We start from the raw sequence: 24,493 nt of genomic DNA, 5'->3' as shown, positions 1-24,493 counted from the left end.
TCCCCCGCCCACCGAGCCAACCCTCCCCTCCCGGCCCGAACACTCCCCCCTGGCTCGCACCCCTGCAGCCTGGCCAACTGCAAAGTCAAAGGTACCAGTCAAGTTTCCTTCTGGCGCACACTGCAAGGCAAACACCTCCCGCTCCTCCCCCCCTCCTTCCCCCCCGGAACCTGCTCTCTGTGCTGGGTCCCTCCTTGCAACGTGCTGCTCCAGCTTTCCCTGTGCGGGCCCGCTGTTTTCCTGGGAACTGGTCTCCCCTCTGGCGTCCTGCTTCGTTGGGACTTCCTGCTCTGCCGTTTTGCAAAGTAAGAGTGGCTTCCCGCACTCCAGCACCACTCGCTCTCCCAAACATGGGGAATCCTCCTGCGCTGTAGCATTCTCCTCTGCGGCCATCCCTGCTCCTCCAGCCCGATTGGCTGGCGCCTCCTGCTCCAATGTGCTGGGCGGGCATGGCATCCCGCCACCCGGCAGCGCAGTTCCTTGCCATTCTGAACCTTTATGTGGGGAACACTGTGTGGCCTCCTGTGCTTTCTCTATGGAAAACCACTCCTTGTCTTCACCTGCTTTTCTTCCTGCATTCTCCTTTAAGAGGCAGCTCCCTGCAGGAACATCTCCACTTTCAGTCCTTAGCCCTGCTGCAGGCTGATTGGCTGGAACATCCTGCTCCTCAGAGCTTTGTGGGTGAGGCCTCCCAGGCATTTTTTCCTTGCCGTCTGCTTTTACTACAGGCAATGGGAACAGGACAACCTCCTCTTCTCCAGGTAAGTTCTCTGTTTCAACTTCCACCACCACTTCTGTGGAAAAAGGTCTCTCTCCTGAAATTGCAGCCTCTGTTTCAACAATGTGAAAAGTCTTAGTGTTTAAGTTTTTTTCCTGTTCTGTTCTCCCACACTCAGGTGCTCTCAATGAGGCTTCCACAGCCCCACCTTCAGTCCTGCTTACTCCAGAAGCTGCCTGCAGAGGCCCTGACTGACTAGCAAGGTATTGCATGAATTTCAATGTATTTTGGGTGCTAGTTCCTGGCAGCTCCCCTGATGCTTCAATGTTCTGGGGTCCAAAGCCTGGGCTGATTCCTTCCTGCTCTGTTTGTTGCTTCCACTGTACCGAGGCTGACGGGGCCTGTCCCCCCGAGGCCATCCTGTCTCTGTTGATATAGAGTTCTCTCAGAGGATTTCCAGGGCCTTTCCTCAGGGCCCTCAGCAGCTGTTCTTTTCTCTGGAGAAGCCTAAGCAGCCTGGTTTCCTCTTTCATATAGGTTTTGCGATGCTCTGCTGGGGCCAGCTTGCTCAGGGCTTTTGCCATTTTGACTCGCTTCCCCAGGTCCACCACCTCCTTCTCCGTACTTTTAATTCTCTTCACCACTTTAATTATGCCACTGGCCGGGTCCTCTGGATCCTGGCAGTAGTCCACAAGCTCTTCCTCCTCTAGATCGTCACTATCCTCACTGCTTTCCTCCTCCACCTCCGGCAGGGCCTCTTGACAGATCTCCATTACCACTCTTTCCTTCTCAGACCAGCTCTTCTCTAGGGTCTCCGCCAGCTCTCTCTCCCCCTCACCTGCTGGACGTCGTGCGGCCGCGAGGGGGGTACCAGTCCGGCTTCCTCCCTTGGAGTCTGGCCCTCTTCTATCCACAGGGCTCCTTTCCCTCCTCCCTGCGGCACTGCAAGGGAGGAGACCGCTTTTCCTGACCCTCTGGTCCCTGAGCCCAAGAGGCCCCATGGCCTGGGCCTGTCCTGGGGAACGCTCCCCAGAGGCCCTCCACATCCTTGGGGAGGGAGTTAGGCCTCACTCTCCTCCCACTGGAAGTCTGCAGAGCTCTCTGAAACACCTCCTTCCACCTCAGCAGACTGGATGGACCGTACAGGTCTTTTTCTGCCGTCATTTACTATGTATATGTTACTATGTAATCACCTGTGCACATCAAATCGGAGTTACTGTCTGATTTTTTGCCGTGCACCAGAAAATAAAATATATTTTCTGGCGCACATAGTGGATGCATGTAAAAAATTGAAATTACTGCACGGACCACACAGTAGCCGGTAACTCCAAATTGACATGTGTTTGGCGTGCGTAGGTGCCTACGCGGCTTAGCAAAAGTGCCCCTCAGACAGTATTTTTTAAATTATTTTATTTTTAAAGATTGTATAAAACAGTTACAAGAAACACCTTGTTTTAGAAAAGACAGTGATAATCAAATAAACAAAACATTTAGGAAATTACTTTTAGAACAGGAAAGAAAAAACTATATCTGTAGTCCACAAACCAGAAGTGGGGGGGGGGGGGGGGGGGGGGGGGGAGAGAGAGAAACAAAGCACAATTCTCATGATTCTACTATGATAAGCATAAAGGAAAAGAAGGAAGAAAAGGTGTTATAACCTATATTAGCCCAAAAATTCACAGAGTTGATGTTAATGTCACAGTTCTAATGGGGGAGAAGTAGCTGTTTAGAATCCTGTTCAGGTTTAAAAAAAAAAAAAACATATTTCACCAAATTCAACTTCACCACACATTTACATGGAAATTGAGCCAAAAAAGACCCCCCCCCCCCAACTGCACAACCCTTGAACGTAGTTTAAGAAAAGCTTGACGCCTCCACTGGGTCAGTCTAGAAATAGGAAAAATGCTCCCTTGGTGATTCAAAAACTTATCATTTCGATAGCGGAAATATGTCTTAAAAATCTATGTGGAGGAGTGGCCTAGTGGTTAGGGTGGTGAACTGAGGAACTGAGTTCGATTCCCGGCACAGGCAGCTCCTTGTGACTCTGGGCAAGTCACTTAACCCTCCATTGCCCACCGCATTGAGCCTGCCATGAGTTGGAAAGCGCGGGGTACAAATGTAACATAAATAAAATAGATACTATTGGAGATTCTACATGGAATGTTGCTATTCCACTAGCAACATTCCATGTAGAAGGCTGCGCAGGCTTCTGTTTCTGTGAGTCTGACGTCAGACTCACAGAAGCAGAAGCCTGCGCGGCCACATTAACAGTGGAGGAGTGGCCTAGTGGTTAGGGTGGTGGACTTTGGTCCTGAGGAGCTGAGGAACTGAGTTCGATTCCCACCTCAGGCACAGGCAGCTCCTTGTGACTCTGGGCAAGTCACTTAACCCTCCATTGCCTGCCGCATTGAGCCTGCCATGAGTGGGAAAGCGCGGGGTACAAATGTAACATAAATAAATATGTGGTTGTAATACAAAGTCCACAATTGAACTCACTGCTTCTAGCTCAATTTGATCAGACTCTATTATTTGAGTTAAATTCAAATAGAACGTCTGACCCACCAGCTGTTGCTTGATCCGTAGATTTCTTAGCATATGGTTGTAAATAATATATCTTAGCAACTGGAGGATAAGACTGGTCTGGTAGCTTCAAAATTTCCATAAGGTATTTCCTAACAGTAATCAAAGGGGCTATGGAAGGTTGGAAATTTAATAAATCGTAAAGGGTGTTTTTTTTACTAAGGCGTGCTCACATTTTTAGTGCACACTAAAACTGTGAGAACACTAAACGTTAGAGATGCCCATAGGAGTGTTCAGCTGCTAATCTAAATTGAAGTTAAGTAATGTTAAATACTTTGAATATATTTAGAGATTTAAAGCAAGATATAGATTGATGAAAAAAATAGTTAAATTTAAAAAACGGGTTGATCCATGAAGATGAAAGGAACACCATTAGAACTGGGGTAAAATTCCCCCTATGGTGGAAACGATCTGAAAATCTGAAGATCCCCGAATAAAGGAAGAATGTCTGCTAGCCATACTGTGTGTCTTGTCCACAATGTCAGTGAGCCCTTAGGTCCCGTAAGGCCCCGAAGGACCTCAAAGGACAGCCGTGCAACCCCAAATCTTCACCCGCGGCGACCGCCATTCACCAGGGGTTGAGCCCCCAGCTGCAGGCGGTCAGCGGGACTGCTGGAACCGCGGGGTTGACGGACTGACCTGGCTGGAGTCGGGAGGTGTGGGCAACTAGCAAGCAGCAGTCAGGTTCAAAGCAAGTCTCTGGGCAGGCGGCTAGCAATAAGTAGTCAGGTTCAAAGCAAGTCTCTGGGCAGGCGGCTAGCAATCAGTAGTCAGGTTCAACGCAAGTCTCTGGGCAGGCGGCTAGCAATCAGTAGTCAGGTTCAAAGCAAGTCTCTGGGCAGAACCAGGAAGTAACAACACGGAACCACGGAGCGGGCTTCAGGAACAGAACCTGAAGCAAAGTGTCAGCTCAGATTCCATCTTTAAATATCGAGCCACATTAGCCGCCCCGCCCTCGTGGGAGAAAACCACCAATCCGGCCCTGGGAATCGGCAGAGCCCCTCGGATTGGCTCTGCCCGATCTCCCAGGCGGAGCCACTGCCTCGGCCCTCCAATCCGGCGCGTTGTAGGCGGAGCTCCAGGCCCCCTGGCTCAGGAGCGAGGAAGACACCGACCCCCGCATACGAGCGCCACCATCTTGGGCGACGCGAACCTCACCTCCACACCCGGCGGCAGAGAGACTGGTGGTCGCCGACCGCCGGTCCCGGCCCGACCCGCCATTCTTGCGGCAGCGCCTGCCCCCACGCTGGAGCCTCCGGGCCGCCATCCTGTGCTGCGGAGGATGCTGGCTCCCGCCCCCGCGGCGGGAGAGCAGGTAGGAGCGCGGGACGCGACACTGTGACATTATCAATTGAAATGTTATAGAATTGGATTTAATATATATGTGTTTGGGAAAATATTGATTATTGGTTGAAAAATTCCCCACACTATAAGTTAGGTCTACTTAATAGGATTGCATAGGAGTGCTTTGGCATCTCTAACATTCAGCGTACCCACAGTTTTAGCGCGTGCCAAAAACGTGAGCACGCCTTAGGAAAAAAATTCTCTAAGTCTAATATCTGTTGGTTCTCCAAAATCTCTATGTTCCATTGTAACAATATATTATCCTAACTGCACTTATTCTATAAGTGCATGTGTAACAAAAAAGCAAGCTCATGATCCGCCCCGAACCGCCCATGAATCAGGAGTGTCAATCAGTAAAATATGAGCATAATATAAACTCAGCAGAAAAAGCTCAAGTACAAAGAAAGACTTTCAAATGCTTATGAAATTGAAGACGTGAAGTCATGAAGTCGTAAATTAAAAGGTAACAGATTCTACTGTTTCGCACCCTCAATGTAAAAAATGGAAGAACGGTATTCAGTTAGTCTAATTTTTTGAAAAGAAGGAATATCAAGTAAAAATGTATCTGATGAACGCAATGGGGTTCCAGAAGGTCGATAAATTCTCAGAAAACTAGCAACAGAAACTGAAATCGTTGCTCAGAGCCTAGATAACTATGTTTCATTATAGGCTTTAAACCACCCACCCTTGGGGTGGCTAAATGCAGGTTCCCAGTTATAGAATTAGCCCCCCCAGTCACTAAATTCTCCCAGGATTCTCCAGTCCTCTTTCATGCTTTCCTCTTGAATACCTCCCAGAGCTGGATTGAATTCAGATATGATCACAGATGCAGTTCTTTCTGGCTGCCTGACATTCCTTGCTCCAATCCAAGGAACATCCCCTATAACCTCTCTTTCTCCATGATCAGTGGCTCTCTGCTGCTCTCTTGTGCTCTACAGCTGCTTAATTTCTCTACCAGGAAATGGCAGAGGCATAAGCAACCCCTGTCACCTCTTAAAACTTCTCTGCTCCTTGTGGCAGGAGGCTGGACTAGCTAAAGACCCTCATTCCTGTAGTGCAATGGCCAGGAAACCAAAGACCCAGATTTCAGATGGAGCAGAAGTTTTATATCACTCTCAGTTTTTCTTCAAAAGAAGTTTATTTCTAGCCCTCCCCTTTTTCTGGAAATTGCAGGGGTATAAACAAGCTGTCTGCTATCCTCCTAAAGCAGAAACTTAGGGCTCTTTACAGCTGTGTATGCCAATATATGCAAACAAAATGTCTTTTACAAAATTTCCCCCACTTAAAAGTACACATGATGACATGAACTTGCATCCTTTTATGCAACTTAGGCATAAGTGTGTTTGGGGGCCCATTTGGGTGGATCATGTTCAGAGTTATGATTTACATGTATCGAACAATCACACCTGCTCTAAAGCACATGTAAACATATGAGGGTTCATTATAAGTGCAATTTTGGCTGCTTTTGTGGGGAAACTTTATAAAGACACAGGTGTCTATGGGGCTCATTTTCAAAAGAAAAAATCATCTAAAAAGTGGCATAAAGCAGCTTTTGGACGTTTCCTCTTCCGATCCTAAGTTCCTCCACCACTCACAGGGGACCCCTCTGTTGACTGCTTCCCTCAGCAGTGAGCTAAGAATTCTTTCAGGAGCTGATGAATCCTAATGCCAATCACCCTTGGGGAATGCAGGGATAAGCTAAAGGGGCAGGAACAAGCCCATACCTCATGCTCACATCCCCTGCTGGGTTTCATATGACATTTATTTATTTATTTATTTTATTTATTTGCATTTGTATCCCACATTTTCCCACCTATTTGCGGGCTCAGTGTGGCTTACAATACATTGTAAAAGATGGAAGTGCAGTTGGTTGCAGTACAATTATGGGTTACATTGTGAAGAATTATATAAGACAGAGTAAGTTCAGGATATTCTTAGGGGATCGAACAGTGGAATATAACAGGGGTGAGTTGAGAGGGGGGCAAAACATAATCGAGGGAACAGGGAGGCCTGACAATTTTATCAGTGGGTAGGGTTTAAGAGTGGTGAGAGCGCGGGAGTAGAGGTTCAGAGAGTGTATTGGTGCGTGTCTATGAGATTGTGTGGGCTTTATATGTTTTGATCCTTGCCGTAGATTTTCTCGAAGAGCTAAGTCTTTAGTAGTTTGCGGAAGTCGGTCAGTTTGTAGGTTATTTTCAGGCTGCGGGGTAGTGTATTCCAGTATCGTGTGCTCATGTATGTGAAAGTCGATCCGTGCAGTGCTTTGTATTTTATGCCTTTGCATTTAGGGAAATGGAGATTGAGGAAGGTTCGGGACGATCTTTTAGCGTTTCTGGATGGCAGGTCGATCAAGTCGGACATGTATGCAGGGGCTTCACCGTGAATGATTTTGTGGACTAAGGTGCATACTTTAAAAGTGATGCGTTCCTTGAGTGGTAGCCAGTGTAGTTTCTCCCGTAAGGGTTTTGCGAAGATGAGTCTGGCTGCTGTATTCTGGGCTGTTTGAAGTTTCTTCAGTATTTGTTCCTTGCATCCTGCGTATAATGAGTTGCAATAGTCCAGTTGACTGAGTACGAGTGATTGAACTAGACTACGGAAGACAGATCTTGGGAAGAATGGTCTGATTCTTTTCAGTTTCCACATGGAGTAGAACATTTTTTTTGTTGTGTTGTTCGCATGAGTCTCGAGAGTTAGGTGGCGGTCGATAGTGACTCCAAGGATTTTTAAGGTTTCTGAGATTGGCAGATTTAGTTTAGGTGTGTTGATGGCGGTAAATTTGTTCGTGTTGTATTGGGAGGTAAGTATGAGGCATTTGGTCTTTTCTGTATTCAGTTTCAGTCGGAATGCATCTGCCCAGGTATTCATGATGTGTAGACTTTGGCTGATTTTGTTAGAGACTTCATTGATGTCTTTTTTGAATGGTATATATATCGTTATGTGTTTGGGACATCACTGCTGTAGCCTGTTTTTAACTTTGCTTAAGCCTTTACCCTCATAAAATAGAAATGGACATGGCAATTGCATTTAATAAAAAAAAACCCCAAAACATTTCCAGGTGCTCTGTGCTGATTATTTGTAGCTTTGAAATTGTTTTTTTTTTTTCTGCTAGACTTATTTTGCAGTCCTCATAGTCCATCGAAAGCCCAAAAGCCCATCACCTTCCAGGTTGTTTTCAGGGGATGCAGTGGCGTTCCTAGGGGGGCTGACACCCGGGACGGATCGCCGATGCGCCCCGCCCCCCAGATGCAGCGCGACCCCCCCCCCCCCACGAAAGGACACCCCCCGCGAAAGAACCCCCCCGGGTGCGCCCATGGAATGAACTGACAGGCGTGCGCGGCACCCCCCCCCTAGCGGCGTGCACCCGGGGCGGACCGCACCCACCGCCCCCCCCCCTAGGAACGCCACTGAGGGGATGGAGTTTACTTGGTCTGTGATTTCCATTTGATTTACACAATCCAGGAAGTCTGAATTTAAAAAAACCCAATTTGTTTTGTTGAGTTGATGTTTTCTTTTTGTAATATTTTATTATTTATTTATTTATTACTTTTTGTATCCCACATTTTCCCACCTATTTGTAGGCTCAATGTGGCTTACATAGTACCGGAGAGGCCTTTGCAGGCTCCGGTGTGAACAAATACAGGGTGATGTTGTGGTAAGATAAAGTTCATGTGGCACAGCCACATTTGGGAAGCGGAGAACGGAAGAGTTGTGTTATGTCCATTACGTGCTTTAGTTTGGTTGTGTTGCAGAGATCAGGCATTTAAGTTGGATCGGTAGGGTATGCCTTTTTAAACAGGTTCCAGGAATATGAAGCCCAGACTCTGAAGGAGATACACTGCCTCCATTCATGAAGGCTAGGGCCTGACTTTCAGAAAAAAAAGCTAACTGGAAGTTATCATCAAGGTATATGAAGGTTAGATGAATGTTATATATACCGCTCCCTTTCCCACCCAGTTTTCGGAAGTTCCCTTGCAGTCCAGGGTCCGAAACATGGTACCAGACCATCCTTCCCAGAGGTGCCTGCATGAATGACTGGCAAGTATTAACCTAGAGTTTGCAGAAAGTCGTTTTGGACTGAAAGCACTATTTAAATTCAACTCAGTATTCTCACTATTTTCATATTTAGCATTTTATTACTTAATTTTGCTTAGCGGCCCTTTCAAAACCCAGGGTTTTAAGTAGGACGTGCTGAACTAAAACTCAATGGTACTGTAAGCTTAAGAAAGAAAAGCAGTGCCACCTTGTGGTAATATCAAATACTACTACATCCACAGGATACTACAGCATGGCTCAATAGATTTGCTTGAAGATAATAAAACAATTAGAATTATGATAAAAACTATTTAAACCAGTAAAATGCCATAAAGTGTTAACTTTTCATATTTGAAAGCTGTCTACAATATAAATAAAATATAAACACAGAAAATTTGTGATCAAAGTGTCAAAATATCATGTGCAAATCATTCCATTGCGCTTTAAGATTTATATTGAACATTAGTCATAGCTTTTGAAGTCTGCGGTGCAAATGTTACATGTGAAAGTAAAATATTAAGGGGTTGTTTTACTAAGCTGCGGTTAAGCACTAATGCCTGCTTGCCCCTGGTTAAAAATACCTACCATGCTAAAAAAATATCAAAAATACTTTTTAGCTCTGGGGGCGTGTTTGTGGGTGGAGAGCAGGGATGCCCAGTGCTAATCAACTAGCACAGCTGCATGGTTAGCATGGGAGCCCTTATCGCCAAGTAAATAGGTGTCAGGGCTCCTGTACTAATGGCCATGTGCTAATTGGGAAATCAGCACGTGGCCATTAATTGAATAAATGGAAAATGTGGCCAATTTACAGCCAAGTGGCCTCAGCATGCGGGAAACTCATGCATCAGTAATAGTGCAGGTCACTTTTCGTGCACCTTAGTAAAAGGGCCCTTAAGATTGCTAATTGTAAAGACAATATAGAACTGTAAATGAGAGCACAGAAAACTACTACTACTACTACTTAACATTTCTAAAGCGCTACTAGGGATACGCAGCGCTGTACAATTTAACAAAGAAGGAAACTCCCTGCTCGTAGGAGCTTACAATCTAAAGGACAAAATGTGCAGTCAATCAAATTGGGGCAGCAGTCTAGATTTCCTAAATAGAGGTGACATGGTTAGGTGCCGAAGGCAACATTGAAGAGTTGGGCTTTGAGCAAGGATTTGAAGATGAGCAGGGAGGGGGCTTGACGTATGGGCTCAGGAAGTTTATTCCAAGCATAGGGTGAGGCGAGGCAGAAAGGGCGGAGCCTGGAGTTGGCGGTGATGGAGAAGGGTACTGAGAGGAGGGGTCCTGTGAGCGGAGGTTACGGGTAGGAACGTAAGGGGAGATGAGGGTAGAGAGGTAATGAGGGGCTGCAGATCGAGTGCATTTGCAGGTTAGTAGGAGAAGCTTGAATTGTATGCGGTACCTGATTGGAAGCCAAAATGCAGTTTATATTAGCAATCTGGTCAGGGATTTTTAAAAAAATATCTTGGGTTAACTTAACTGCAGCATTTAAGCTCTCTCTTTTGGTATTTTTCATAGATTTGAAATTAGGGGTCCTTTTACTAAGGTGCGCTGAAATATGGCTTGCAGTAGTGTAGGCGCGGGTTTTGGGCACATGCCGATCCATTTTTCAGCGTGCCTGTAAAAAAGGCCTTTTTAAAATTTGGATGTGCAGCAAAATCAAAATTGCCACGTGTCCATTTTGGGTCTGCGACCTTACCGCCAGCCATTGACCTTGCAGTAAAGACTCACGCGGTAACTGGGCGGTAATGACCTACTTGCGTCAAACGCTACTTGGCGCACATCCAATACGCTCGCCCGAAAATAATTTTGTGGATGCGCGTATTGGACGCATGCCAAAAATGAAATTACCGCAAGAGCCACGTGGTATCCAGGCTGTTACTCCATTTTGGCGCATGTTGGGCACATGTAGATGCTTAAGCGGCTTAGTAAAAGGGCCCCTTAGTGACTTAAAATCCTCAAGCACTCCAAAAGCAGCCTCCAATATGCTAAAAGCCACTATCACAGCCTTGAACATACTGAGGAAGAACTCACTGTACCCTTCATTTCCCTTCTACCTCCATTCTATACATATGCGACTTGTGACAGCCATTTTAATTAATTTTTTTAATCTTTAGCTGTCTCTCTCTCTCTCTCTTTTCATTTTGTCTTGTATCTATCTCTCTCTTTTCTGGTTTTATTATTCTATTTGGATTATAATGTAAGCTGCTCTGATAGTTCACACCTAGGGCTGTATATTAAGTTGCTTAATAAACTTGAAACTTAAAATTTCTCTCTCTCTCTCTCTCTCTCTCTCTCTCTATATATATAATTTAATAAAATAAAGCAGAGCTATATGCCAGCAAACTTTCCCCCTGTTTACAAAGCCATGCAGTTAGGCCGACACCAGTGGTGTAGTTATGGGTGGGCACAGGCCCACCCATTCTTGCCTCATGCCCACCCAGTCTAGTGGCCCCCAAGGCACCTCATTGGCGGTGCCTCACGCCTCTCTCTCTTCTCTCTCTAAATTCCCCGCCCCATCTACCTTTGAGCTCTTGCTGACAGCGATTCCTATAATCAACCTGCACCAGCCTTGCAGATTTCCCTCTACCGCGTCCTGCCCTCAATGACATAATTTCCTGTTTCTTACTGGCGGGGACGTAGTAGAGGGAAGCCTGCAGGGCTGGTGCAGGCTGCTTACTGGAATTGCTGCCAGCGACGGCTTGGAGGTAGAACGGGAAGAGAGAGAGAAGAAGATACCGGCAGGGGGAGGAGGAAGGAAAGAGAGGAACAAACGCTGGGGGTAAAGAGGAACGGATGCTGGCTGGGGAGTGGAGAGGGGAACAGATGCCGGGCAGGAGGGAATGAGAAGCGAATGCTAAGCGGGGGGAGGAGAAACATGACGATAATAGGGGCAGAGGTAAAGTTTAACAAAAAACCTGTATATATGGACAGGAGTGGGGGTGGGAAGGGCCCACCCAAAATAATAGATCTGCCTACGCTCCTGGCCAACACAGCCCATTACTGTACCGGCAGCCGCTAGTGAGCCTTTGTAAACGGGGGTGGGGGATGGGAGGGGGGGGGTTAGTTATTAAGCAGAATAGAGGCAAACAAAATATGAGATACAAAAAAAATGACTTCAAAATTTTACACTTCATCCCCATTGAATTCTCTGTAACTCCCTCAAATTACTCCCACGTATATTACCAGCAAATAGAAAGCAGCCATTCACACACTTCCTCCCACACTATCAAACATTCAAGGTCATTATGGGCATCGGGTAGTGTAAGCCAAAAATGACTCCCACAACCATTTGAATTCTTTATCAAGCGACCTGGATATGAGTTCAAGTGATGCTAATATGCAGTAAAATCTGGGTTTAGCACATCTTTCCCACATAGCAAGTCAAGTTTTCAGGATATCCACAATGAATATGCATGAGACAGATAGGCATACAAAGTAAGCAGTACATGCAAATCTGTCTTATCCATATTCATTGTGGATATCCTGAAAACCCAACTGGCTGGGTGTGCCCCAAGGCCTGAGAACCACCACGCTAATGAATATACTGCCCACTAATCAAATGAAGAAGGAGGTCCTCCAACAGAGCAAAGGCTGTGGAATCAACCCCCAAATCAGTTCATGGTCGGGGTAGGAGACAGGACCGAGGGTCAAGAAGTCTATTTGGCCTTTTTAATGGAATGTCTCTCTATCTGTCCGCCAATTGCATTGCTGCCACTAGGGGGTGGTGCTTCAATATTGTGTTTTCAATCACTAGGGACAGGCAGGTTCCCCGAAGTCCTGCAGAGGTTGCTTGTCCCTCAGTATTGGATAATGTGATGGTGAAACAGCAAACAACCCCCCCACTGGCAGGACTGTAGGCGAAGGACTCCCATGCAACTTAGAAGGAGCAGTGTTCACCAGCTGCATGGCTGGCATAAGAGCTAGACTAAAACACAACCTTACTGTAAGCATAAGAAAGAAAAGCAGTGCCACCTTGTGGTAATATCAAATACTACTACATCCACAGGTTACTACAGCATCACTCAACAGATTTGCTTGAAGATAATAAAACAATTAGAATTGTGATAAAAACTATTTGAACCAGTAAAACACCGTAAGTGTTAACTTCTTATATTTGAAGGCTGTCTACAATATAAGTAGAATATAAACACAGGAAATCTGTGATCAAAGTGTTAAAGTATCATGTGCAGATCATTCCATTGCGCTTTAAGATTTATATTGAACATTAGTCATAGCTTTTGAAGTCTGCGGTGCAAATGTTACATGTGAAAGTAAAATATTAAGGGGTTGTTTTACTAAGCTGCGGTTAAGCACTAATGCCTGCTTGCCCCTGGTTAAAAAATACCTACCATGCTAAAAAAAATATCAAAAATACTTTTTTGCGCTGGGGGCGTGTTTGTGGGCGGAGAGCAGGCATGCCCAGTGCTAATCAACTAGCACAGCTGCATCGTGCATGGTTAGCATGGGAGCCCTTATCGCCAAGTAAATAGGTGTCAGGGCTCCTGTGCTAATGGCCATGTGCTAATTGGGAAATCAGCACGTGGCCATTAAGTGAACAAATGGAAAATGTGGCCAATTTACAGCCAAGTGGCCTCAGCATGCGGGAAACTCATGCATCAGTAATAGCGCAGGTCACTTTTCGTGCACCTTAGTAAAAGGGCCCTTAAGATTGCTAATTGTAAAGACAATATAGAACTGTAAATGGGAGCACAGAAAAATCACAAATTGCAGTTTATACTAGCAATCCAGTCATGGATTCTTTTTTTTTTCTTTTTATTGTCTTGAGTTAACTTGGCTATTTCCTAAATAAGCATGCAGCATTTAAGCTTTCTTTCTTTCTCTCTTTTTTTTTTAAATTTTTCATAAATTTGGAATTAGCAACTTAAAATCCTCACGCATTCCAAAAGCAATCTCCAATTTGCTGAAAGTCACTATCACGGACATACTGAGGAAGAACATACTGAGGAAGAACTCACTGTGCCTTCATTTCCCTTCTACCTCCATTCTACACATGTGCGGCTTGTGACAGCCATTTTAATTAATTTTTTTTATCCTTAGCTATCACTCTCTCTTTTCTTTTTCTCTTGTATCTATCTCTCGCCTATTGTATATGGAGTTCTTTTCTGGTTTATTAATAAACTTGAAACAACATTTATCACACTCTCTATGTGGGGGGGGGGGGGGGGGGTTTGAAATCAGAGGGAGGGCGGAACTCGGTGGGAGGTGCGTGAGGGGACACGGGGTGTTCATGCTCGTCGGGTTGGGGGGGGCGGGTTGGTGATGCGGCGAGGGGGGGGGGTCTGTGTTGCCCCACTCCCGGCCACTTCCTCCGAAGTGGCAGGGAGCAGCGCACTGACAGCTGATTCCCAGGCAGGTGGAGGAGTAGAATCAGCTGTCACTGACGTCAATGCGTGCCTGCCTAGCAGACCACATCTGAGGGAGGCACGGTGCCAGGCACATTAGAACGTTGGAGGTGAGAATTATTATATAGGATGTGGGGATTTCTAATCGAATAATAATATATAGTGTCACATTTACCACCACAAATGTAACAGATAGAGGGGGGATGGGCCTGGGTCAGCCTGCCTGAAGTGCACTATACCCACTAAAACTGCTCCAGGGCCCTGCATACTGCTGTCATGGAGCTGGGTATGACATTTGAGGCTGGTATAGAGGCTGGCAAAAAAAAAAAAAAAAAAATTTAGGGTGGGAGGGGGTTGGTGACCACTGGGGGAGTAAGGGGAGGTCATCCCCGACTCCCTCCGGTGGTCATCTGGTCAGTTTGGGCACATTTTTGAGGCTTGGTCGTGAGAATAAATGGACCAAGTAAAGTTGACCAAATGCTCGATAGAGCAAGGAACGCTGTGTTCCGATGGTGTAAGCTGCAGTTAGATCTGAAGACCCCCAGAAAAAGAGAAGGTTATCTCACTGCATGGCTTAAGCTTGTTCAAGTGCTATTGTAATGCTACTCCTGTTTAAATCTAGTTAAGAGATTTGTGTTGTTTCATAATTATAAGAGCTAACAAGAGATCCTTTTGTTTGGGACACTATATTATCATAGGAATATATGGGCATCTCTAACATTTAGTGCATACTAAAAATGGACCCCTGCATTAGGAGAGTTAAAGCTTTTTTTTTAGCACGTGCATTAGAACGCCGTGTGCTAAGGCTTAATGTACCATTCTACTGACCCAGTTTCTACACTGAGGCCGTTCTCTGGGGCCTTTCTTCTGCTCCTGAGCAGCATTCCTGACAGGGCGCACATTTGCTGAATGCTGTCTTCTGAAGCCCTGGGCATACACACAACCTGTTGGGTTTGCAGGTCATCCACAATGAATATGAATGACAGAGATTTGCATACACTGAAATCCCAATGGGCTTGGCGATTCTCAAGGACTCAGTCGAGATCCTCTGTTCTAAAGGCACACGCTCTTTGTCAAACACCGATGCTGCTAAATGCAGAACAAGCCTCACAGAAACCATAGAGGACAGAATGTCACCAGATTAGTAAATATTTACAGTTTTATTACTTCTAAAGCACACATGCATAATTTAAGATAATGGGAGATGAAACAGAAGTGCAATGGCTTAATGGAAGAGAAAGTTCCATTTTTTTCCCTTTTATGCAAGTCCAAGTTCCCCCCCTGAATATAACAAGGTCAGAAAATCCATGCAGAATCTGCTCTTCTTTCCCTCAGTTAAGACTTTAGAACACCCTTTTATGACGGACTGCGTTTCTAGAGGGGGAAATTCTCTACAGGCCACCTTAAGTTAGACTAGTCACAAATTCTTTAATACAGTTATGCCTTTTATATTCCGCTAATTCCGGTCATTGGTTACTACTACTACTACTACTATTTAGCATTTCTATAGCGCTACAAGGCATACGCAGCGCTGCACAAACATAGAAGAAAGACAGTCCCTGCTCAAAGAGCTTACAATCTAATAGACAAAAAATAAATAAAGTAAGCAAATCAAATCAATTAATGTGAACGGGAAGGAAGAGAGGAGGGTAGGTGGAGGCGAGTGGTTACAAGTCAAAAGCAATGTTAAAGAGGTGGGTTTTCAGTCTAGATTTAAAGGTGGCCAAGGATGGGGCAAGACGTAGGGGCTCAGGAAGTTTATTCCAGGCGTAGGGTGCAGCGAGACAGAAGGAGCGAAGTCTGGAGTTGGCAGTAGTGGAGAAGGGAACAGATAAGAAGGATTTATCCATGGAGCGGAGTGCACGGGAAGGGGTGTAGGGAAGGACGAGTGTGGAGAGATACTGGGGAGCAGCAGAGTGAGTACATTTATAGGTTAGTAGAAGAAGTTTGAACAGGATGCGAAAACGGATAGGGAGCCAGTGAAGGGTCTTGAGGAGAGGGGTAGTATGAGTAAAGCGACCCTGGCGGAAGATGAGACGGGCAGCAGAGTTTGAACCGACTGGAGAGGGGAGAGGTGACTAAGTGGGAGGCCAGCAAGAAGCAGATTGCAGTAGTCTAAACAAGAGGTGACAAGGGTGTGGATGAGGGTTTTGGTAGAGTGCTCGGAAAGAAAGGGGCGGATTTTACGGATGTTGTAAAGAAAGAAACGACAGGTCTTGGCCAGTGGCGTAGCCACAGGTGGGCCTGGGTGGGCCGGGGCCCACCCACTTAGGGCTCAGGCCCATCCAACAGTAGCACATGGTAATGAAAATGCTGATCTCCACAATACTGGCACCTTCGCATGCTCAGTTTTCAGCGCATGCCTGCTGCAGACTACCAAGGTGGAGAGTGGAGAGAAGCATTTTCCCACCAGCTGAGATAATTTTTTGATGTGGGGGTGGGGGAGAGAACATTTGGTGCTCACCCACTTCTTGCCTAGGCCCACCCAAAATCTGCTGTCTGGCTACGCCCCTGGTCTTGGCGGTCTGCTGGATATGAGCAGAGAAGGAGAGAGAAGAGTCAAAGAGTCTAAGCGGATTATAAACAAGAGCACTAGATTATATTTCTAGGATGTTACAAGATAAAAGACATACTAATAGCAAACCTGATGTTATCATAGTAGTATTTTCAAAACAAGACAGTTTTGATAGCTTTTAAAAAAAAAAATTGCATAGCTAGATAAGAAGACCAAGCACTAGCAGCTTGATAAGAAAGTAAAGAGGAAAACACTTCCACATATGAAATACCGCTAGGATTTGGAAAGGATAAAACCATAGAATTGCATGTTAGGTTTTGAGCATAATTGCTGCTATAGAATACCAGTTTAAGTCTGAATTTACTTATCTTACTTTAGGCACGAGAACTTAACGCTAGCTCAATGGCCAGTCTAACCATAACGCCCTAAGAGCTAGGCAGGTCCCTGGCCCACCCATGTCCCTTCCATATTCACACCTCCTTGCAGTTCCACACTAAGATGATAGAATACTAGCAGGGGCATTTTCGAAAGAGAAGGGCGCCCATCTTTCGACACAAATCGGCAGATGGGCGTCCTTCTCTCAGGGTCGCCCAAATCGGCATAATTGAAAGCTGATTTTGGGCGTCCTCAACAACTGCAGTCCGTCGCGGGGACGACCAAAGTTCACGGGGGCGTTTCGGAAGCATAGCGAAGGCGGGACTGGGGCATGCTTAAGAGATGGGTGTCCTCAGCCGATAATCGAAAAAAGAAGGGCGTCCCTGACGAGCATTTGGTCGACTTGGTCCATTTTGTTTCACGACCAAGCCTCAAAAAGGTGCCCAAACTGACCAGATGACCACCAGAGGGAATCGGGGATGACCTCCCCTTACTCCCCCAGTGGTCACCAACTCCCTCCCACCCTAAAAAAATTTTAAAAACATTTTTTGCCAGCCTCTATGCCAGCCTCAAATGTCATACCCAGCTCCCTGACAGCATTATGCAGGTCCCTGGGACAGTTTTAGTGGGTACTGCAGTGCACTTCAGGCAGGCGGACCCAAACCCATCCCCCCCCCACCTGTTACACTTGTGGTGGTAAATGTGAGCCCTTCAAAACCCACCCAAAACCCACTGTACCCACATGTAGGTGCCCCCCTTCACCCCTTAGGTGAAAAACTATAAACTATGTCTAAAGTTACACGTATTTCATAGAATATGCGCATGTGCCGTTCTTGCAACTAAAATTTAGGTGCACCCATTTAGGCCACCTAAAGCCAGGCCTAAATAACTGCGCCTAAGTTAGGCGCAGATCAGGTGCATTAATTAATAGTGCACATGGTTTTTTGAAATGCCCACAACTCTGCCATGGCCATGCCCCCTTTTCTAAGGCGAGCATTAGAATTTATGTGCAGCATGTTTTATAGAATGCATCTAGAAAGTTGTGTGCATTAATTCTAATTAAAGCCAATTAGTACTGCTAATTAATTGTTAAACACCAATTACCTGCACTGATTGGCTTGCTAATCAATTAAGGTGTGCGCAGAACTTGACAATGCAGCACAACTTAAGGCGCCATGTATACAATTTGGGGGAAAATTTTAGAACGCCCCCCCCCCCCAGAACCAGGGGCATAGCCAGACTTTGGCGGGAGGGGTTGTACATGCAGGACGTCAGACTCAGAAACCAAACGAAGCAAGAAGACTTCGGCTGGCGGGGGTTGGGGTCCCCTGCCATCAAAGGTAACAGATGGCGACAGCGGATTGACAGTGGGTTGGTGGCGGGAGGGGGGGTTGAGAGGGTCATTGGCAGGAGGTCCAGGGCCATATCTACAGGGACCCAGGCCCCTGTGGCCCCATAGTAGCTACGCCCCTGCCCAGAACACTTCTGAACTTCTCCTAGCCATGCCCCCAAAATTTACATTAGTATTTACAAGCGGATCGTATTGAATACGATCTGTGTTTAAATCCTAATTAAGGCCAATTAATGCCTGTAATTAGCAGTCAATTATTGGCACTGATTGGCTTCTTAAGCAATTAAGTTGCGTGGACAAATCAGCTACGTGCACTGAAAGAATGGATCCTCAGAAGCTTAGCCGAAATTGGGAGGCGGAGCCGGTGGGGGGAAGAGGGGTTGGTGGTTGGGAGGTGAAGATAGTGGTGGGCAGACTTATACGGTCTGTGCCAGATCCGGTGGTGGGAGGCGGGACTGGTGGATGGGAGGCGGGGAATAGTGCTGGGCAGACTTATATGGTCTGTGCCAGAGCCGGTGGTGGGAGGCGGGGCTGGTGGTTGGGAGGAGGGGATAGTGCTGGGCAGACTTATACGGTCTGTGCCCTGAAAAAGACAGGTACAAATCAAGGTGAGGTATACACATGAGTTCATCTTGTTGGGCAGACTGGATGAACCGTGCAGGTCTTTTTCTGCAGTTATCTACTATGTTACTATGTTACTATGATTTGTGCGTGCAACTTAAGTTGCTATTTATAGAATCCAGGGGTTCGTGCAGACCTGCAAGGGAGTGTACACATGGGCAGAGCATGGATGTGTCATGGGTGTGTCACCATGCAACATGCACAATTTAAAATATTATCAGTTGTGCACATTCCATGGCATACTGAGGTGCATCAATGTACACCAGACGTTGACATGGCATAAATTGGCATATCTAGCTTTTGGATCACCAAAAAAGGTTTGTGCTTGTATTCCATAATGGTGCATCCAGAAGCCATTGTAGAATTGCTGCTAAATGTGCCCTGTTGTGGCATCTTGGCTAGACTCTATAGAATCGCCCCCATAAATTAGAAAATATGCTCATTTGCATGCATGCACTTAAATAATTTAGGTGTAGATATGTACACCTCTAAAGCAGGCTGAGTTTTTGCAAATTACAGTAGTATCTTCTAAAGACATAAAGGGGGGGGGGGGGGGTGGAATTTGACATACTGCCTTTCTGAGGTTACAATTGAAGCAGTTTACATATTAATATACAAATACATATTTTGTACCTGGGGCAATGAAAGGTTAAGTGACTTGCCCAGACTCACAAGGAGCTGCAGTGGGAACTGAACCTGGTTCCCCAGTTTCTCAGGCCACTGCACTAACCACTAGGCCACTCCTCCACTCTATATAGGTGCCTTTTGGGCTCATTTTCGAAAGAGAAGGGCGCCCATCTTTTGACACAAATCGGGAGATGGGCGGGCGTCGTCTTCCCAGGGCCGCCCAAATCAGCATAATCGAAAGCCGATTTTGGGCGCCCTCAACTGCTTTCTGTCACAGGGACGACCAAAGTTCCCGGGGGCGTGTCGGAAGCATAGCAAAGGCGGGACTGGGGCGTGCTTAACACATGGGCATCCTTGGCCGATAATGGAAAAAAGAAGGGCATCCCTGACAAACACTTGACCGACTTTACCTGGTCCTTTTTCTTTTTTTTTTTAGATTAAGCCACAAAAATGTGCCCTAAATGACCAGATGACCACTGGAGGGAATCGGGGATGACCTCCCCCAGTGGTCACTAACCCCCTCCCACCCTAAAAAAATGTTAAAATATTTTTCCAGCCTCTATGCCAGCCTCAAATATCATATCCAGCTCCATGACAGCAGTATGCCGGTCCCTGGAGCAGTGAGCCCTTCCAAACCCACCACAAACCCTCTGTACCCACATCTAGGAGCCCCCCTTCATCCCTAAGGGCTATGGTAGTGGTGTACAGTTGTGGGGAGGGGGTTTTTTGGGGGGGGGGGGTTGGGGGGCTCAGCACACAAGGTAAGGGAGCTATGCACCTGGGAGCTTTTTCTGACGGCCACTGCAGTGCCCCCTAGGGTGCCCGGTTGGTGTCCTGGCATGTGAGGGGGACCAGTGCACTACAAATGCTGGCTCCTCCCACAACCAAAGGGCTTGGATTTGGTCGTTTCTGAGATGGGCGTCCTCAGTTTCCATGATCGCCGAAAATCGGGGACGACCATCTCTAAGGTCGACCTAAATGTTGAGATTTGGGCGTCCCCAACCGTTTTATCGAAACGAAAGATGGCCGCCCATCTTTTTGATAATACAGGTTTCCCCGCCCCTTTGCGGGGGCGTCCTGCGAGGACGCCCTCAGGAAAACTTGGGCGCCCCGTTTGATTATGCCCCTCTTTGTGTCTTTAAGTAAGGGCCTACTTGCTTGTTAAACCAGGTGCCCCCTTATAAAAAGGCCCTTTATAGACCTCGTATATCAAGGCCTTTTTCCAAACACACAAAATGGGAAAAAAAAAACCTCCTTAGTGAATTATTCCTTCTGATTAAATACAATGAGAAGCAGTAGGATTTAAGCCCAGGTAAGAACATAAGAGCAAAGAGCCATACTGGGTCAGAGCAGTGGTCCATCTAGCCCAGTATCTTTTATCCAACAGTGGCCAATCCAGGTCACAAGTACCTGGCAGAATCCCAAATAGCAGCAACATTTTGGAATCCCAAACAATAACAAGATTCTGGAACCCCAAATAGTAGCAACATTCCAGAATCCTAAACAGTAACAAGATTCTAGAACCCCAAATAGTAGCAACACTCCGGAATCCCAAACAATAACAAGATTCTGGAACCCCAGATAGTAGCAACATTCCAGAATCCCAAACAATAACAAGACTGTGGAACCCCAAAAAGTTGCAACAATCTATGCTACAAATCCCAGGGCAAGCAGTGGCTTCCTTATCCTTTGCACAACAGAGACCTATTGGGGTTAATATTCATCTGACGGCGGTCAGGAATTTTTTCGCTGCCACTGGCTTTATGCCCAGATATTCAATGCCAGGCTTTGTCCAGGCAGCGGAACTGAATATCTAGGTATGTGTGGATGGTTGGCACAACAGGTTTTAAGTGCCAATAGTCATCCTTAACCAGTTAAGTCAAACCTGCCAAAGATAGGACTGCTGTTTATATGGTCCTACTTGGCTGGCTAACTTAAGTGGTTAAGGGCCGAATATTGGTTAAGTGCTGTTGAATATCAGCGGATACCCCCCGCACGGGCGATTTACCCAGGCAGAAGCTTCTCCAGCCCAGCTAAATTGCTTTGAATATTGACGCCATTGTTTGCGAAGCTATCTCATGCATATTCATGGTGGAAATCCTGAAACCTGACTGGCTAGGTGTTCCTTCAGGAGAAGATTGAGGGGTGAAGTTTTGTCAGGGCTGAGGCCTGTTGAAAGAAGTCGGGTTGGATTAGGGAATCAGGTGCTTATCCAGTGCGATTTGACTGTTGCGTTTTGCACTTACTGAGATAGGAAAGTAGTCTCTCATGTATCTCCAGACAACACTTCTTCTAAGCAATTTGCACTGTCGACCTCCAGTGCTAGGTGTGTCCCAATCCAGATACCACCATATTCCATACAGCACGCTGAGCAGCCAGAAACGAGTGAACAGGAGGCCAAAGAAGACAAGAATGCATGTCTGAGCTGTAAAAAATGTCAAATAAAAGGATTATTAGCATTTGTATAGCGCTACCAGACGCACGCAGCGCTGAACACCTGACACAGAGAGACAGTCCCTGCTCAATAGAGCTTACAATCTAAAGTAAGACAGACAGACAAGACAATAAGGGCAAGTACTGGGTGAGAAGGAACAAGGGGGGAGGCAAATGAGTATCCCAGAAGTGATGCCTTTATGTCGGACGTGAACAAACGTCAGAGAACTCAGTCCCTGGACATTGTGTCTGGCACACCGGGATCTGTTGGTCAAACGAATGCCAGTGAATGTAAAGCAGGCCCACCTGATGGTCCCAGCTCATCAGCCATTAGTAGGGGCAGTGGTGTAGCGAGGCCGGCTGACACCCGGGGCGGGTCGCCGCTGCACCCCCCCCCCCCGTGTACAGCACGGCGCCCCCCCCCCTCAGCGCGCGCACCCCCCCGGAGTGCATCTTTACCACTGGCGCTCCACCCCGCCGAGTGCACGTCGTCTCTGGGAGCTGCGTCAGCTCCGTTGGTTCCCTGCTTTCTCTGCCCCGGAACAGGAAGTAACCTGTTCCGGGGCAAAGAGAGCAGGTAACCAGCGGCGCCGACACCCCCCCAGCGTGTGCACCGCCCCACCGCCCCCCCCTTCCTATGCCACTGAGTAGGGGCAAACTGAGTTTTTTTTTTTGTTACATTTGTACCCCGTGCTTTCCCACTCGTGGCAGGCTCAATGCGGCTTACATGGGACAATGGAGGGTTAAGTGACTTGCCCAGAGTCACAAGGAGCTGCCTGTGCCTGAAGTGGGAATGGAACTCAGTTCCTCAGTTCCCCAGGACCAAAGTCCACCACCCTAACCACTAGGCCACTCCTCCACTGTTGCTACTATTTGAGATTCTACATGGAATGTTGCTATTCCACTAGCAACATTCCATGTAGAAGTCGGCCCTTGCAGATCACCAATGTGGCCGCGCAGGCTTCTGCTTCTGTGAGTCTGATGTCCTGCACGTACGTACAGGACGACAGACTCACAGAAACAGAAGCCTGCACAGCCTTCTACATGGAATGTTGCTAGTGGAATAGCAACATTCCATGTAGAATCTCCAATAGTAGCAACATTCCATGTAGAATCTCCAATAGTATCTATTTTATTTTTGTTACATTTGTACCCTGCGCTTTCCCACTCATGGCAGGCTCAATGCAGCTTACATGGGGCAATGTTAAGTGACTTGCCCAGAGTCACAAGTAGCTGCCTGTGCCTGAAGTGGGAATCGAACTCAGTTCCTCGGTTCCCCAGGACCAAAGTCCACCACCCTAACCACTAGGCCACTCCTCTAGGGTTTTGCCCTATTGTGCACACGGACTTGTCATTCTGATTCTCTGTCGGGCTTATTTTCGAAGAGAAAAATGTCTAAAAAGCGGCACAAAGTGGATGTTTTTCTTGCAAAAACACCCAAATCGCTATTTTCGAAACACATCTTTAGATGTTTTTCTGTGCAGGGTCACCTGCAGCGCATCCAAATCATAAGGGGGTGTATTGGGGGCGGGATTTGGATGTTTCCACAGCTTGGACGTTTTTTCTGCCGTAATGAAACAAAGCAAAAATTTCCAGGGATAAAAGCTGAACGTTTTGGTCTAGACCTGTTTCAATTACTACTACTACTACTACTACTACTACTACTACTACTTAACATTTCTAGAGCGCTACTAGGGTTACGCAGCGCTGTACAAATTAACAATTAAGGACGATCCCTGCTCGGAAGAGCTTACAATCTAAAGGACGAAATGTCAAGTTGGGGTAGTTAAGTTTTCCTGAGAAGAGGTGTAGTGATTAGGTGCTGAAGGCGACATTGAAGAGGTGGGCTTTGAGCATTGATTTGAAGATGGGTAGGGAGGGGGCACGGCGTATAGGCTCAGGGAGTTTGTTCCAGGCATGGGGTGAGGCGAGATAGAAGGGGCAGACCCTGGAGTTGGAGGTGGTGGAGAAGGGTACTGAAAGGAGGGATTTGTCTTGAGAGCGGAGGTTACGGGTAGGGACGTAAGGGGAGATGAGGGTAGAGAGGTACAGAGGGGCCGCAGATCGAGTGCATTTGTAGGTGAGTAAGAGAAGCTTGAACTGTATGCGGTATCTGATTGGGAGCCAGTGGAGTGACTTGAGGAGAGGGGTGATATGAGTATATCGGCTAAGGCGGAAGATAAGACGTGCGGCAGAGTTCTGGATGGACTGAAGGGGGGATAGATGGCTACGTGGGAGGCCGGTCAGGAGTAGGTTGCAGTAGTCAAGGCGAGAGGTAATGAGAGAGTGGATGAGAGACTACTAAGTCATAAGACGGTGTCCTACCACCAGATGACCACTGGCATGACTCCCTTACTCCCCCAGTGGTCACTGACCCCCTCCCACCCCTCAAAGATGTGAAAGAAACAGTACATACCAGCCTCTATGACAGCATCAAATGTTATGGCCGATCCTATTAGAGCAGCAAGCAGGTCCCTGGAGTAGCTTAGTGGTGGGTGCAGTGCACTGTACGGGAGAGGGAC

The 24,493-nt window shown here is 46.8% G+C and overlaps 1 protein-coding gene across 1 annotated transcript in view; it reads right to left on the bottom strand.

Annotated features, from left to right (window-relative positions):
• The window catches only part of MOGAT2 (monoacylglycerol O-acyltransferase 2), a 137,188-nt gene that overhangs the window by 77,309 nt on the left and 35,386 nt on the right, over positions 1-24,493 (bottom strand). Inside the window, exon 2 of the mRNA XM_030200044.1 lies at positions 21,785-21,963. Coding sequence (XP_030055904.1) covers positions 21,785-21,963 — 179 coding nt within the window. The remainder of the gene's footprint in view (positions 1-21,784; positions 21,964-24,493) is intronic.

The sequence above is a fragment of the Microcaecilia unicolor genome, chromosome 4, assembly GCF_901765095.1.
Source record: "Microcaecilia unicolor chromosome 4, aMicUni1.1, whole genome shotgun sequence".
Classification (NCBI taxonomy): domain Eukaryota; kingdom Metazoa; phylum Chordata; class Amphibia; order Gymnophiona; family Siphonopidae; genus Microcaecilia; species Microcaecilia unicolor.
The sequence above is the reverse complement of the archived record's forward strand: the minus strand, read 5'-3'. Positions and strand labels throughout refer to the sequence as shown.